Source organism: Drosophila kikkawai, chromosome 3L (genome assembly GCF_030179895.1).
Source record: "Drosophila kikkawai strain 14028-0561.14 chromosome 3L, DkikHiC1v2, whole genome shotgun sequence".
In the NCBI taxonomy this organism is placed as follows: domain Eukaryota; kingdom Metazoa; phylum Arthropoda; class Insecta; order Diptera; family Drosophilidae; genus Drosophila; species Drosophila kikkawai.
Window position 1 is genome coordinate 22,241,593 of NC_091730.1, and position 15,636 is coordinate 22,257,228.

General features: G+C 41.5%; 5 protein-coding genes and 1 pseudogene across 8 annotated transcripts in view; 1 reads left to right on the forward strand and 5 right to left on the reverse strand.

The window, feature by feature from the left end:
* axo (axotactin) overlaps positions 1–2,051 on the reverse strand; it is a 71,759-nt gene extending 69,708 nt beyond the window's left edge. The window contains exon 1 of the mRNA XM_017172909.3: positions 1,519–2,051. The gene's annotated coding sequence lies outside the window, so the exon portion shown is untranslated. The remainder of the gene's footprint in view (positions 1–1,518) is intronic.
* A 245-nt stretch (positions 2,052–2,296) lies between these two features.
* Positions 2,297–3,360, reverse strand: LOC108078654 (mitochondrial 2-oxoglutarate/malate carrier protein). Its single transcript, XM_017172585.3, has one exon. The coding sequence runs from the start codon at positions 3,257–3,259 to the stop codon at positions 2,351–2,353; it is 909 nt and encodes a 302-aa protein (XP_017028074.1). The 5' UTR covers positions 3,260–3,360; the 3' UTR covers positions 2,297–2,350.
* An 820-nt stretch (positions 3,361–4,180) lies between these two features.
* On the reverse strand, positions 4,181–5,264 carry LOC108078657 (mitochondrial 2-oxoglutarate/malate carrier protein pseudogene; annotated as a pseudogene).
* Positions 5,265–5,442: 178 nt separating this feature from the next.
* Positions 5,443–6,622, reverse strand: LOC108078647 (mitochondrial 2-oxoglutarate/malate carrier protein). Its single transcript, XM_017172575.3, has one exon. The coding sequence runs from the start codon at positions 6,497–6,499 to the stop codon at positions 5,561–5,563; it is 939 nt and encodes a 312-aa protein (XP_017028064.1). The 5' UTR covers positions 6,500–6,622; the 3' UTR covers positions 5,443–5,560.
* Positions 6,623–10,389: 3,767 nt separating this feature from the next.
* RhoGEF64C (Rho guanine nucleotide exchange factor at 64C) overlaps positions 10,390–15,636 on the forward strand; it is a 114,866-nt gene continuing 109,619 nt past the window's right edge. Inside the window, exon 1 of the mRNA XM_017172916.3 lies at positions 10,390–10,578. The gene's annotated coding sequence lies outside the window, so the exon portion shown is untranslated. The remainder of the gene's footprint in view (positions 10,579–15,636) is intronic.
* LOC108078829 (uncharacterized) lies at positions 11,756–12,610 on the reverse strand. Of its 4 annotated transcripts, none has more exons than XM_017172919.3 (2): positions 12,517–12,610; positions 11,756–12,407 (listed from the first exon to the last, which is right to left on the reverse strand). In XM_017172919.3, the coding sequence occupies exons 1-2, from the start codon at positions 12,546–12,548 to the stop codon at positions 11,885–11,887; spliced, it is 555 nt and encodes a 184-aa protein (XP_017028408.2). In that variant the 5' UTR covers positions 12,549–12,610; the 3' UTR covers positions 11,756–11,884. The 4 variants fall into 4 exon arrangements, with proteins under 4 accessions (XP_017028408.2, XP_070141710.1, XP_017028409.1 ...); XM_070285609.1 differs by having other exon boundaries at positions 11,756–12,421; XM_017172920.3 differs by having other exon boundaries at positions 12,468–12,603.

A 15,636-nucleotide genomic window follows, 5' to 3' on the forward strand; every position in this document is an offset into this window, starting at 1 on the left:
TAGGATAAATGTATAGTATAGTATGAATAAAAGCATGCTTAACGAATCTTCTTGTTTAATTAGTTACCAAACTCTACACAAATTATGGTTTGAAATATTGGTGTATATTTTATATATTTTTAAATAATTATATATTAATTAAACTTAGTTGTTTAGAAGCTTTCAAGTAACTTAATTTGACTTAATGAACTTTGTTTTATGTATTTATTATTCATTTTCCTTTTTTGCAGAAAAACATCAGTTTAAAATATTTAAATTCGTTACTAAATATTAATATTAATACAGTTTCCCTAAAAATACAAAGTCAAGGGTATTTTGTTATTCGACTTCTTATGAATCCACATTATCCACCCCACTTAATTCGATTATTGTGATATTTAATTTTTCACTCTTTGATGCTATATTTGCATTGTCACAACGTCAGTGTTTTTTTTTCCGTGTTGACAAGTTTACCCTACCAATTGTCCGCTCATTAATCGCTCTAGCCAAACATTAACTACATTATTGGGTTTCGTTCGGAAGGGCGAATTGCATTTTAATTTGATTCCTGCCGCTTGATTTCCAATTAAAATTTCAACAAACAACAAATCGCAAAAAACACAATATGCCAAACGAAGCGTTCACTAGTTCGGGCCATTGTTGATTTTTACTCATTTTGTTTACAAATTAATATATTCAGACAAACATACAGCTAATTAGAATTTCTAGTTCAAATAACCCCGACAGTTTAGCCAGAATTTCCCACAAAAACGAGGCATAAAGCTGACAAAAATGTGGCTATAAGCCGAATAGAGTTCAAACGGTGGGAAAATGACATTATATATTTAATTTAATTTATTTTTCGGGGAGAATATTTCAGTAGCCTCGGTGAAATAGGCAAATATTAAAAAAAAATACTCTGCTTATTTGCGTTTGACAATTCTCGAACTTTAATCAAGCCGGCAGATAAGAGGCTTTTGGCAATTACCACTCTGAGCAAACAAGACACAACTTTTAATTGCCCTAAGAAGAGTCAACAACGAATAATTAAATAAAACTAGAGCGAAACCTTGCGCGTCAGTATCTCGCTTATCTGGGGTAGATATCCACGAGAGGATTATCGATGGCGCACGATAAATGCCAAATAATTTACACGCGACCCACTGAACCGATTTCGCGCACCTGACAGCCCCCCAATTACCTGGACACTTAAATGTGTGTCCTCTCGTTCTCCCCTCGGTGGTAATCGAAGTGTCAAATCAGTTGATTTTGCAGGGGAGAAATTGCAGTTTACTGCGAACGTCTGTCTGATAAACGGCGAGATATATATTCAGATTTATGAGGTCATAATTCAAAATAGTCGTAGGGTTTCCCAATCGCTACCCAGACTTTATGCCCGTAAATTTCCTCGAGAGCCTGAGCGATCAATCAATCAATCAATCGATCGGTCGGTGGCGTCAGCGATAGAGACCACAATCTTAAGGAGTGTCGGCCATAAAATGCACAGAGAAAGAGATACAATCTTATCGTTCAGCTCACCTGTTTTCCAGTAAATTTACAACGACCGCTGAGATTCGTCAATGTGTGTCCCTTCGTTCGGTCCAATTCACACCAGAAATAATTATCACTTAATTACCGATTTATGTATCTATCTCGGACATAATTTCATTTGCATATTTCTATTATTTTCGGCAGACAGACAGCCACGATTTATGGGCTATATATATGCGATCCGAGATACTCGCGCACAAAGACCACTTTCAGATGGGAAGACGGCACTTGGCACTTCTACGAGTCGTATTTGGACGCTAAATTAACACTTCCGCGGCACAAACTCGACGGTTTCGGTTGATTCATCCGTAAGCTGTGAGAGATTTTGAGATTTCCTTGGCCCCCCCGGACCTAAAGTGGCTTCAATTGAGAGACGCCGCCGCCGCTGGCTTTGCTCAGCTCCCTGCCAGAAAAATCACTAAGGAATCCCGTCTCGATCCGATCCGCTGCACTGCCCCACACACACACCACCGCCGATCGAGTTACAACCGCCACCAGAACCGCTGGCGAACCGCTCGATCGCAACGTAGAAACGCGACTGGCTGGCCGCGATTACCGATTATATAGACTGGACCCACCGGCTGATCGGGCGACTGATAAGCGCCGCGAAAGCCCCACGAAAACACAGATCAGCTGTTTGTTCGCTGGAGCGCATCTCGCATGCGAGAAAAAGTATTCAAAGAATTATCTTTCAGTTTAAAAAACTAAACAGTGTCTTAGAAACACTCTAGTACTCGGCTTAAGTATAAGTTTAGTTTATGGTTTCATGGTAATTTTTTAAATTTATTTGATTCAAAACAAAAATGTTTGTTTCAAAGTATCAGATAGATGAGCCGGAGTCGTCGCCCAGTACAAATTTTTTATAGGCCCTCGCCAGCTGCTCCAGGAAGATGAAGGAGAAGACTGTGTGCGGACCAAGGCGACACAGATATGGAGTAAATCCCTTCCATAAGGACAGGAGACCCTCCTGCGTGGTCACCTTAACCAGGACGTCAATGGTGCCACTGTATTTAAGGGTCTTCTGCTCCTGTATACGTGTCTTGGCTATGTCCAGGGGCAGGGAGGTAATTGTGGTCAACAGGCCGGAACACATGGCGGAGCAGATGTGAAGCGGGATACCATCGGGCACATGCGGAGCAAAGGCTGCCTTAAGCTGTGAATACGACGCCAGTTGAACCATGTTGACGATCATGGCTCGGCCTATGGTGGGCGTGCAGCCTCGCCAGAGATTGAGTACGCCCTCTTCCCCGACGATCCGCACGAAGGCATCGACCACGTTCTTGTAGTTGCGCCTCTCTGCCGGCGGCAAACGGTTGTCAGCCATCATGCGAATGAGCGCCACCTCCGCCGGATTTCCGATTATGGCCCCAATAGCCCCGGCCATCATTCCCATGCCCATGCTGGCCCAGACGGTTGGCGCTTGGGCGTACCTCTTCTTGTACTTCTCCACTTCCATCTGGTAGAACCCCATTCGAGCAGTGGTGTATGTCGCTTGTCGCATCAGACTTGCCGTCAGGCCGCTGTACAGGGCCGTGAATCCCTCGGCCTTTATCACCCGCGTAAAGCAATCGACGGTGTTCTTGTGCTCCCCCACAGCGAGCTGCATCCTGACCTTGACCAAGTCCAGCGGTTGCACAATGCACGTTGCCATCATCCCGGCCAGGCCGCCATTGACATACATCATGTAAGACGGAATTGTCTTATTATCAACGGGGCGCAGAAGAGCCATGGTGGGAAATAATTTAATAAATTTAATAAATGTATTTGGAATTAAGTTACAAGTGTTAACAGAAGGCAAACTGTGTGAACGTGAATAAAATATAATACGTACTAGTCCACACTATTATTTTGACAAAATAATCGCAGTGAATTTTTCTTTTAATATTTTTTATTTATTGCAAATTACTAATGTAAACTTAAAACACTTTTAATTGGTATTCCTGCATTGGAACTTAGAAAAGAGTACTTTAAAAAATCAGTCTAAAGTAAACAAATAAATAACGATCTAATTAGTGAAAGATGTTCCCTCCATTGGATTTCAAAACTTTTTAAAGGCGTCTGGTCTTCAGTTCAAGACGTTCACACCCACATCTTTTAAACAAGTGATAACCCTGGGGGTTTCATTATCTTGCTGCAAAATAAATGACTTAAAAATTAGTCTTTCTTTCTGTAGGAAAGCCGTTGGGGGTCTCCAACTATTGTCCTTAGTTTATGAAAACGTTTAAGTCTGCGCAAAATTTTTCGAAAATTTGTTATGGCGAAACGGCTAAAGTTAGCTTATTAAATTGAATTTTATATAAAAACATAACTTTTAAACTATTTTGTTGGCAACATAATTATGACGACTAGTGTATGTACGTTCAGGCCTGCTGAGGTATTCACAATTCGTTTTCCATTTGGTTGCGAGAAGAAGCTTACGACTTTCTTGATATAATGATAAATAATTCAAATAATCCTTTGCATTTTAGAAGTTCATTTAAGCAATATTTTAAGTCTTAGATCTTAAGAAAAACCACACTTATTTGGTACGTAAAGTACGAGTACCTTAGTAACACTGTAGGAATCTAGTGAATTGTTCATTAGATCGACTTAATATAAGTTCAGTTTGATTCAAGGCTAAAAGAGAAAGTACTATTTTTGAAGTTCGCACTCCCAACACATTGTATTTTTTTATTTTTGTCAATTTGATTCCAAGCTAAAATTTTTGTCCCAAAGTAAGATCAGATGGAGGACTCGGAGTCGTCGCCCAGTACATACTTTTTGTAGGCCCTTGTCAGCTGTTCCAGGAAGATGAAGGAGAAGACTGTGCGCGGACCAAGGCGAAGCAGATATGGAGTAAATCCTTTCCACAAGGACAGGAGACCCCCCTGTGTGTACACCTTTACCAGGACGTCGATGGTACCACTGTATTCAAGGGTCTTCTGCTGCTGTATACGGGTATTGGCCATGTCCAGGGGCATGGATGCAATTGTGGTCAGTAGGCCGGAGCACATGGCGGCGCAGAAGTGAAGCGGGATACCCTCTGGCACATTCGGAGCAAAGGCTGCCTTTAGTTGGGAATATGACGCCAGTTGAACCATGTTGACGACCATGGCTCGGCCTACGGTGGGCGTGCATCCGCGCCAGAGAGTCAGTACGCCCTCTTCCCCGACGATCCGCACGAAGGCATCGACCACGTTCTTGTAGTTGCGCCTCTCCGCCGGCGGCAGACTGTTGTCAGCCATCATGCGGATGAGCGCCAGGTCCGCCGGATTTCCGATTACGGCCCCAACAACCCCGGCCAGGATTCCCATGCCCATGCTGGCCCAGACGGCTGGCGCTTCTGCGTACGTCTTCTTGTACTTCTCCACTTCCATCTGGTAGAACCCCATTCGAGCCGTAGTGTATGTCGCCTGTCGCATCAGACTCGCCGTCAGACCGCTGTACAGGGCGGCGAATCCTTCGGCCGTCACCACCCGCGTCAGGCAATCGACCGAGCTCTTGTACTCCCCCACAGCGAGCTGCATCCTGACCTTGACCAAGTCCATCGGATGCACGATGCACGTCGCCATCATCCCGGCCAGGCCGCCGTTCACGTACATCATATACGACGGAATATTCTTTGTATCATTGGAACGCAGAAGAGCCATGGTGGGAAATACTCTATAAATTTATGTATTTGGATAGAATTAGTTACAAGTGTTAAAAGAAGGCAAACTGTGTAAACCTACATCATACATTATAAATGTACACTCAGGCCTGCTCGGTTTTTTTTTGGATTGGTGGTTTTTGTTTCAGAGCTGTCAAAGTATTCAAATGACTTACGACATTTATATTATGATAAACCATTCATATAATTATCTGAATTTATAAAAGTTAATTTAAGTACCCTAAAATATATTTTCAGAGTCTGAGGCCTTAAGAAAACCATACTTATTTGGTACATAATGTATATAAGAACATTTACTTTTTGACATTTTAAAGAATTTAAACCTGGTATTTACGCGTGAAAAATCTAATAAGGCTTCTTCTAAGATGCAGCCTGAATTTCTTAGGCGGAATCGTCTGAAGAGGACTCTCCAATGACGTGCTTTGTGTAGGCCTTGTTCATCTGCTCCAGGAACACAAAGGAGAGCAGGGTGTGTGGAGCAGTGCGGCAAAGTTGCGGAGTGAACCCCTTCCACAAGGCCAGGAATCCCTCGTTTTTCAGCACCTTCATCAGCACGTCGATGGTGCCGCTGTACTCCGGCTTGCCCTCGATAAGCCGCATCTGCTGGATGCGTGTCTTGGCCAAGTCCAGTGGCAGGGAGGCCGCTGTGGACAGCAGACCGGCCACCATGCCGGCGCCAAACTGCAGGGTCCAGCCCTCCTCCAGATGACCGCGGAACTGTTTCTTCAGCTGGGAATACGAGGCCAGCTGGACCATATTGACAACCATGGCACGGCCTACGGTGGGCAGGCATCCGCGCCAGAGCGTGAGCACGCCCTCGTCCTTCACGATCCGTACAAAAGCATCACCCACGTTCTTATAGTTGCGTCTCTCCGACGACGGCAGACGGTTGTCGGCCATCATGCGGACCATTGCCACATCCGCCGGATTGCCGAACATTGCGCCGAAGCCGCCAGCGATAATGCCCATGGCCATGCAACCCACCAGGGATGGATCGGTGTCGTAGCTCCTGCGGTACCAGTCCATTTCCAACTGGTAGAGCCCCATCTTGGCAGTGGTATAGGTGGCCTGTCGCAGCAAGCCAGCTCCGAGGCCGTTGTACAACGATAGCATGCCCTCGCTCTTGAATACTCGCGAGAGGACATCCCAGGAGGTCTTGTACTCCTTAATTCCCAGAGTGCCGGACAACTGCATGCGGGTCTTGACAAGGTCAAGCGGCTGGGTGAGGGTCGTGGCCAGCATGGCGGATGACCCGCACATCAGGTACTTCATGTACGTGGGTACCGTCTTCTGCTTCTCAACGCCGTAAAAGAGGGCCATTATAACTAGAACAATGTTACTGGATGGAAAGCTTTAATTCGGTTGGAAAAACTGGCCTGAGACGAACCGGATGAGTGTGTGTTTCGAACTGAGCAAAGTCCTACATGTGATCTGGTGCGGTGGCGATGTGATTGGCAAGGCCTTCTTCGATAAATCTTGAAAACTAGTTTGACATACTTCTCTTAAGGAAACAGAAGGAATTACAAATTGTGACAGAAAACTAGATTATTCTTTTCCCTCTTTCCCTTAAAGAAAAAACAAAATGGTTTCAGCACCGCAATGAGTTCGGTTGCCTTGCGGATTTGGGTCGTTGTGGCATTGATTTTAATTGTGGCAGTTAACAGGCCAACACCTCCGGCCAATTAACGAACGCCTATAATTTTCCTCACATGCCAGATAATTGTGACGGTTTTGGGCCACCCACAAATTAACGAAGCCCCGGCAAGCGGCTTATTATCTGCCCATGTCTCGGTGGCTTCGATACTCCAACCCTTTTGCGCCTCGAACTCGGCACATTTTTCGCCATTAGATGAGTCCACAAAACTGTTTTGGCAGCGCAGGAAATGCAATTAGAGGCAAAACTCAAACCAAAAGAACACTTTACAGGAGGCACACGAGCCTGTAATTAGACTTAGACAAGCTGAAAATGTTATGTCAGGTTTTGGTAGGGCAAAAATCGTAACTGAAACCGAAATTCGGTTTCATGAGCCCGCAAATGGTGTATCGACAACTCATTGCGGGCTAATTAAGAGCTCATGCGGTTGGAAATGAACCAACAAAAAATAATGATGGCAAGGGCAAACGAAAAAGCGACTGGCACTGATTTTCCCCCAAGGAAAAACCTAAAAAAGAAAACTCTCATGCGAGATCGCAATTATAAACTTTATATTTACACCCGCCTGCAAGTATGCTGCGAAAAATCCATGGTAGGACAGTCTCGGAAATTTCCGCTACTCGATGAAGGCGCCACTGTGGTGTACAGTGATCACTCTTTTTAATTGATTTATTTATTAAATATATATAATTGATAATATTTAAATACTTAGGAAATATATATATTATTATAGAAATATGTACTTTTAAAGTTAAGATCCTTAATTAAGGTATTTTCTTGTGTTCTAAATCAAAAAACCTCTTGGAAAACTTTTAAAGTTTGTAAAAATGTAATAACAAGTAATTGATTACATTTAATATTATTATGATTTTATCTTAATTTAATTTAATGATAAATCTAATTAGGGATAAAAAATGCACTTTATCTAAAATAAATTCGAAAATAATCCTTTAATCTTAAAAAATTCTCTAAAATCATATCAAGATTCTTCCTTATTTTTCCAATTAACACACATCAAAGAAAACGTTTCTTATAATGTCAATAAGCCAACATAAATCCTCTGAAAACTTGATGCATAACATAGTTTGGTGCCAACTTGGCTAACGACGATGCAAATGTTGTTATCAGGCACAGTTTACAACATAAACACTCTAATTATTTATGTGCATAAGTAAAAGTGGGGCAAAAGTCTGGAGCTACAGTCCCGACAATAACAATAATAGCAGCAACAACAATGCAATCAAACAATCAGAGACAAGCTCGCTGAACTGAAATGCCAATTGTGAAAATTGTAAATAAATATTTTAACAGGCGACTGCAACAACAAGAAGTCGGGAAACTACAATAAATCAGATCATATCGGCGACCGACTGCTGCGGTTTCAGTGGTGGCTGCTGCAAATATATATGTACATGTATATAACGACCGATATAGCTATATAACAGATATAGCCGCGCGAGCAGCCCTACAAGCGTGGAAGGCGGGGAAAACTAGCTAAAAGAAAATCGCAAAGTCGCAAAAAGCAAAAAGAGGAGAGCAGAGAGCAGCAACAATAATAACAATAAGGCGAACGACGATGACAATGCTGATAAAGCAGAAGGAGGAGCGGTTGGGTATCCAAAAGAATCGCAGAGAAACCACGGAAATTTACGCTCAAGCGAACCGAGCTGAACCAAACTGAACCGAACTGAGCCAAGTTGAGGTGAAGCTGCTGATAAAAGCAAAATGACAATAACAGCTGCAATTCCTAAAAAGGGGTATGCGGGGAGATGTCCCTCTGTGAGAGCCCAGCTTAACGACAAAAAACTAAGTACTACAGAGTGAAAAATAAATAATAAAGTATATTTTCAATTTAGAGTATTTAAAGGAAACCACATTTTACCATGAAAAGAAAAGAAACAAAAACTAAATTTAATTTTTTTAATCTGGTTAATAAATACATTTTGCTTGATGAATTAAAGAACATATTGTAGATTCTTAAATAAAACGCTTTTATATTTTATTTAACTTAAAGATATATCGCAGTTAGTTTTCTTTAACGCTTTTAAATTCGGAATGACTATGTTTTAAAAATATGTAACTTAACCCATAAAGTAATTGTAGTTTTTAAACTCAGTTTAATTAGATTATTGTTGCTAAAGTAACTTGCTGATGCTGCTTATAGAGGATTTTGTTTAAATAAAAATTAAAATAAACTAAATAGGTGAATAGACTAAAGAATTTTACCCTATCATTATTTAGAATTTATTTATTTATAATTTCTCACCATTAATCATAATTGTGCAATGCTAAAATCTAATCGTTTTTAATGGGAAATTAATGGGAAAAAGGCTCAATAAATATATTCGGATATTAGACATTATTTCTACATGTTAACTATATATCTCTTTATTTAATTACTTGAACCCCTTACATCCTGTCCATAAAAAATTACCATAAATTTCCCGCCGTGTACAAAAACAAGGCATTAAGTGGCGAACCGTTAAGAAGTCATTCGAAGTTGGATAGAAAATAAAAAAAAAACAGAAAAACGTGAGATAGCATTAAGCCGCAGTGCGTGTAAGCGGGCCAGCACTAGGTGGTAATTTCTGGAGTAAACAGAGCGAATTCAGAGCGAAAAGTTAAGAGCGAAATCCGAGAGCAGCGGCAGTGAGAGCTCCAAACATAATTACACCAATCTAGAGAGTAAAAGTCTTTAAGCCAACGAGAGCGAGCAGCAGCGAAAGTTAAAGCCAAGCGGAGAGTGCGAGATTAAGAGATCTAAACACCCGAAAGTTCCGAAAATCCCACAAAATCTTTGGCCAGAAGTGTGTCATCCTAATAAATATCGATCATACGCCATGTCTCACTCTCTATATAAATATCTCTCTCTCTCTCTCTCTTCCTCCTTCTCTCCCGAAACAAGTTCAACGCACAATGCAAAAAACAGTTATTGCTGGACAATAAATCAACAACGGATTCTAAGATCTCGAAAAAAAAATATAACAGAGGAAAATCAAAAGACTTAGGCAACGAACTGGCGGCGATCGACAGAGAGAGAGAGAGAGAGAGCGCGCGAGAGCTGCCTCAAGCTTAAGCCCGGCTCTCACCGAATTTCGAACTCGAAGCGTCGGGCTTTTCGAACTCCAAGCTGCCGTCCGCCAAGCAGAAACTTTTGATCATTCGCCGTGAAAAGTCGTGGAACGCGCTCGCGATCCGTCTGCGATTCTTCAGGAAAAATAGACACGATCTTCGGGGCAAAGCGTCTTCTTCTTCGCCGAAGAACGAACGTTTTCCCAGGCCCGAATTTGCGGCCTGCCGTGTCTCTCAGTGTGTGTGCGCGTTTTACTGCTGTGCCTTCGTGTGCGTGTTACCATTTGCATTTTGGCTTTGGTTTTTAGCTTTTAACTCGCTTTTCGTTCCATTTCGCCGCGTTGCATTTCTCGATCGGTTTTCGTTACGTTTTCCTCGTTATTTTCGGGGGGGGGGGGCTTTGCTGCAATTACCACAAGAAAACGTGTTTGTGTCTAAACTAAAGCAGCTGCAGCTGCATTTCACTCCAAAGTGTTCGAATATAAATTAAGCCACAGAGAAAGAAATAAATATCGAAGAAAAGAGTGCTCGAAAAAAGAAAACGTCACTCGGTGTGCGTTCTTCTTCTATTTGTTCACCAGTTAACATTGTGCTCATAATTTATTGTTCCCAGCGATATGCAAATAGAAAGCAACAAATTTGAACAGCAAGTGGAATATTTCAACGCTTAAAGGTAAGTCAGCAGATGCAGTCCAAACAAGGGGAGGGCAGGGGGAGGCTCCCATAAAATCCCTAAGAATTAACCCATTCCGGGGAGCTCTCCGCCGCTAATGAGGCGAATTGTGAAAACGTCAGAACTCGGTCTCGACTTGGTCTGAACTTGATTTGGTTAATATATTCATTAGTATACATTTCTCCCGCTGACGATTTGCATATCGATCGCAGCAGGTTCATAACTTCTGTGGAAGAAAGCCACGGTTAGATCATCGCAGCTCACGATTTCCCGACGCTGCAGATCGATGTTCCTTGTTTCAGTTTTTCCCCTCAAATAGCACTTGCTGCACGATTGAACTTTAAACCGCATTCTTTTGGCCTGTCTGCCAAGACGCTTGGCTCTCGGACGCATCTATCAGAGATCGGTGAGTGGTGGTGGCCAATTTTCATTGGATCGCAACCGCTTCGTGGGAACTCTTGACTCTTGGGTCTCGAACCCCGGGCCTGGCATTTCGCGGCACACATTTTAGCCCTGGCTAGCCGCAAAAAAACAAACCAAAAAACGAAGCCAAAAACAGGCTTACAGAACAGGAATTTCCACTCCTACAACAAAGCGCCGACAATTGATATTTTTGTGTAATTGCAAGAGTTTTTGTTTCAGTTCGCTTTGGTTTAAGTTTTGAAGTTTAAAGAGGTCTTAGTTGTATATTTAACTTTAGTTTTTAAATGGAGTAATTAGGGTCGTGAGTGTGAATTTTAATAAACTTTTGGTCTTTTGATTATAAATTGGTTTTATATGAATATTTATATATTTTTAGTTCACCTCAATATTAATTAGTTTTATGCAGTTCTTAGTTTCAAATCAATGGTATTAGGAGGAACAATTCAAGGCTTTTGATCTCAATTTGAAATTGATTAACAAAATGTATTTCATTGAAAATATTTATATAAGAATCTACAAAGACATTCGATTTGGTTTTAAATAGATTTTGAAGAAAAGTTCAGACTTTCTTAGGACTGAATAATATAATAATATATCTTGATAAATTCTATAACAATCCACACTAAAGAGCAAAGGAGACTTTTCACCGGAATAAAAACATTTAATATCCTCATTTAAATGTTCAAACTAATCTGTAATAAATCTATTTTAAACGTCCCATTTAAAACATAAACAATTTTTGTTTTTATGATTTATTTAGTCATATAGTTTATTTATGTACAATATACAATCTTGTTCTTTGATTTTTAATCGTCAACAATTAATGTCAGGCTACGTGTTAAACTAGAAAAGTTAATCATAAAAGTCTTGTGGTAACTTTGAGTCAGACAAATATCTCTGGTCCGAAGATGGAGACCTTTGGACGACCACCTTCGGAGGTTTTGGGTTTGGGTGGAGTGCTAGGAGCCTTGGCGGCCACAGTTTTGGAGGTCTTGGAGCTACTGTTCTGACTAGTGTTGGGGGCAGCGGAGGAGCGACGGCGACGCATTCCCTTAAGTTGATCACGGAGCTGTTCCTTGTAGACGAGACCCCGCTTGCAGGCTTGCAGCTCCTCCACGCTGCAGTGCTTCAGGTGGCGGATGGTGCGGGATACCAGGCCGTCAATGATGTTGATCTTGGTGCGGGACAGGCGCGTGGGCTCCGCGTGGCGACGGGTCAGCTCGCTCTGATACTGGAAGAGCAAGTAGCCCACGCTCGGACGAGCTCCGCGTCGGTGGTTGCGCTGCTGGCCTTCCATTGCTGACAAGAATGTGTCCGGTTTGTGGATGGATATGGTGAGATATCGTGGATTCGGAAAATCTGCAACTCCGCGAGCTGTGCTTGCTGTGACTGCTTGGCAGCTTGAGCTGTGAATGATGTCCTGTGGTACTTTACCAGGATTATTTATATCTGGGGCGCTAAGCTACCTGTTGACCCGCCGACTGACCTGCTGACTTGTGCGAGTCGCGTAATTACCTGAAGTGCTTCGGTAAATCCAGATCCGTCATCCGTTTCTTTTCCCTTCGAATCAGATCCCTTGCAAAGTTTCCAAATGTTTGACATCTCTTACATGGGCTACTTTACGTACCTATTTTTGGTATTCCCAACGAGTTTCCTTTAAGCGGAAAGTGTTTATGGCCTGACCTTTCGCCCAAAGCTGGCTGCTGGTTAAATATGGCCATAAGGCGGAGATTAGACGGTGACTAAGTGTCTGTGGATTTACTCGGGACGAGTGTTCAATGGTTTGCAGAGCCAAAGATTAACTAGTCACCGTCACTTGCCAGTGGAAATTTTTGTGAATGAAATTAGAAAAGTCTCGAAAAAATATTTAAGAGGTCTGAAAAAATGTATTCGTATTATTCACATTTAAAAAAGGTTTTTTATAAGCCAACGAATAATTCAAGAATACTGTAAACTTCAAGTACAAGTTCATTATAATCATAATTCATTACAGAATTATCGCCTTAAGACTTGTAAGGAATTTTTAATTTTATGGCTTTACGCCTGGCTTCAAGATATTGAGAATTATGCCCAACTTGGAGCCATTTCTCATGCACACTTTTCCCCATTAACCCGAACTGCAACTTAATAAATTCTGTCTCAACTCTCGGCAAATGAAAAACATTTTTATTTAATGAGTTTCCTTGAAGTGATAAATATAATCCCAAAGTGGCACTCGTCCATCCTCCTTTTCTTTGCCTCGCGTTTCAGCCCACGACCGAAGGACTGCGTGTTAAATATTTATTTATGAACGAATGTCTGGGCAAAAGTTCAATCCTGTGACCTTGGCTGCCCCTTGTGCCGCCTCCACCCCTCCCCCTTGACACCCATTTAATGTGGGTTGGTTAGATGATTTTAAAAATGCTTTTCATGTAATTGTAATTTCACTTAACGTAATTGACACTCGGGGCTCCCCTGCCGCATCTAAAAACGCACCGCCGCCGAATCAAGTTAATTTCAACTTAATTATGGCCCATATACATTTAAGTGCCAAAGGAAAGTGAAAATTCCCTCTGCATTGTCTGCGACTTATCAACGAATTCTTTTAAGGGAAAATTTATTGAGCTGCATTAAGCCACGAGAATAATAATAATGGTAATGGCAATAACAATAACAATGACCAGTGAAAGTTGCGTTCGAGGTTGCTTTTATTTTTCTTATGGTAATTCTTGGGCCAAATAAATTATGATTCAATGCCCATTTGGGTGCTAAATGCAAGAAGAGCCTCAAGGCACAAGAGGTGAGGCGCAAGATGATGATACTGATGCTGATGCTGATGATGACGATGCTGATGCGATGATACAGCAATCATTATGATTGTCTCGTCTGGTTACTGGCTACTTTACGCTGGAATATATGCCTCGACACGCACAGATTTGGCCCCAACTCAGGTTGCAGTTGTACACGGAAAGAAAGAGGTGCTAAAAGATTATATTTTAAGGGAAAAGTAAGGCCTTCCTTCAAAGTACAAGGCAACGATTGCTTTTTTTCACTATAAATATGTAAAATTTTGCATTAATTCATCAACATTTTATAAATTCTGATAATATCAAGTTGCTACTGATTTATTTGCTGTGCAACTCTAAATCCATTCCGTTCGTTTCCAAGTCGGTTCAAGCCCGGTTCATTGAGCGCGTTGAATTGGAAGCTGTCGGCGAGCTGTCACAAGCAGTTGGTCAAAATGGCTGCTGCTCCTGGCCCGTATGGCCTTTTTAGCCAGCCCCTGGGCCTCTGTTTTGACCTTTATCCCAAGCCTAGTCGGCCACCTACGCAACCTACCTGTTGACCACGGGTATGGGATGTGGGATGAGTTCATGAGGATGGGAGGATGAAGCCCTCGGGTCGTAAAACGCTGATGCTGCGCATTTGCTTAATCCGGCGCGTGGTCTTTCCCAAAGTTCTTAATCCGGTTTGGAAATCCTTTTGTTTTCGCTACATTTCAGCTACTAAGTGCAATTATAAAAGGATTATGCCATTGCCGGACCTGAACCCGAGGGCGAAGGGACACCAGAAGCCGGCCATCTACTTTCATTATGACACATTTTTAATGAATTACCTGGAAGTAGTTAAGTTGCAAAAAGTCTTCTTGTCTCTCTCCGCTGCAGTTATGCTAATGATTCTGCATTAGTTTGTGTTCCATACTGTACTGTACAAGACACATGTCTTACTTTACGTTGATGTCACTCGGTTGCTGAGTCAGAAATCTATGGGCGTCGAGTTACTTGGAAATGGATAGAATTGTACGCTAAAGGTCTTTGCTGGCGGTTCATTGAGAGTCCCCCAAGAATTCTCTAGAAAATATTTTTAGAGAAAGGTTTCTTTTGGGTTAAATGTCGTGAGCAAATATAAGTTCTTGGGAACTAATGGAAAGAATGCCTGGGAAATGCTGCGCTGGGAAAAGCTGTCTGGAAAACATTCTTCTTGGTTGTCCAACTCAATGAACTTTAGTACTTACATATATTCTTACAATGATGTACCTTAACAATCCTTATATTAACCATGTTAACTATTTTTAGAGTTGTTTGTAGAGTAATTTACGCCTAACAGTAGTCAAGTTGTACCAGAAATAAGCATTTGTTTATTTTTTAAAAGAATTTAAATTGATTTAATGTGGAACAAATATGAAAATGTTAACATAACTTGAAATTATGTAGTAATTGTTGTCAAAGTAAAAACGTTTTCTATTTCAGAATTTAATAAAGTTATAAGAAAAAGTTAAGGAATTTAATATTACCAGCATTTAAAGAAAATATGATTGATTTATATCCATAACATGTGCCTAATTTTTTAAATAATATTAAGATTCAGCATCTACAGCATTGTATGATGATTCTAAATTCTAATTAAACCTATTAAAATCCGATCCTTTGTATTTATTTTCCTACAAGCTCTTATTAACCCAGTTCTGCCTTAGCAAATATATATTTGTCAGCTGGTCAAGAGGTCCTGAAATCTCTTCCAGAATATTCTGTCACAATTGCGAACATGATTTGTCTTGCTCAATTGAGAAGCCCTGGAATTAGGCCTAGTTCTGTTACCCTTTCCCCGGACATCAAGTATAATAATGGCTGGTCAACCGAGCCAAGGCTTAAGATC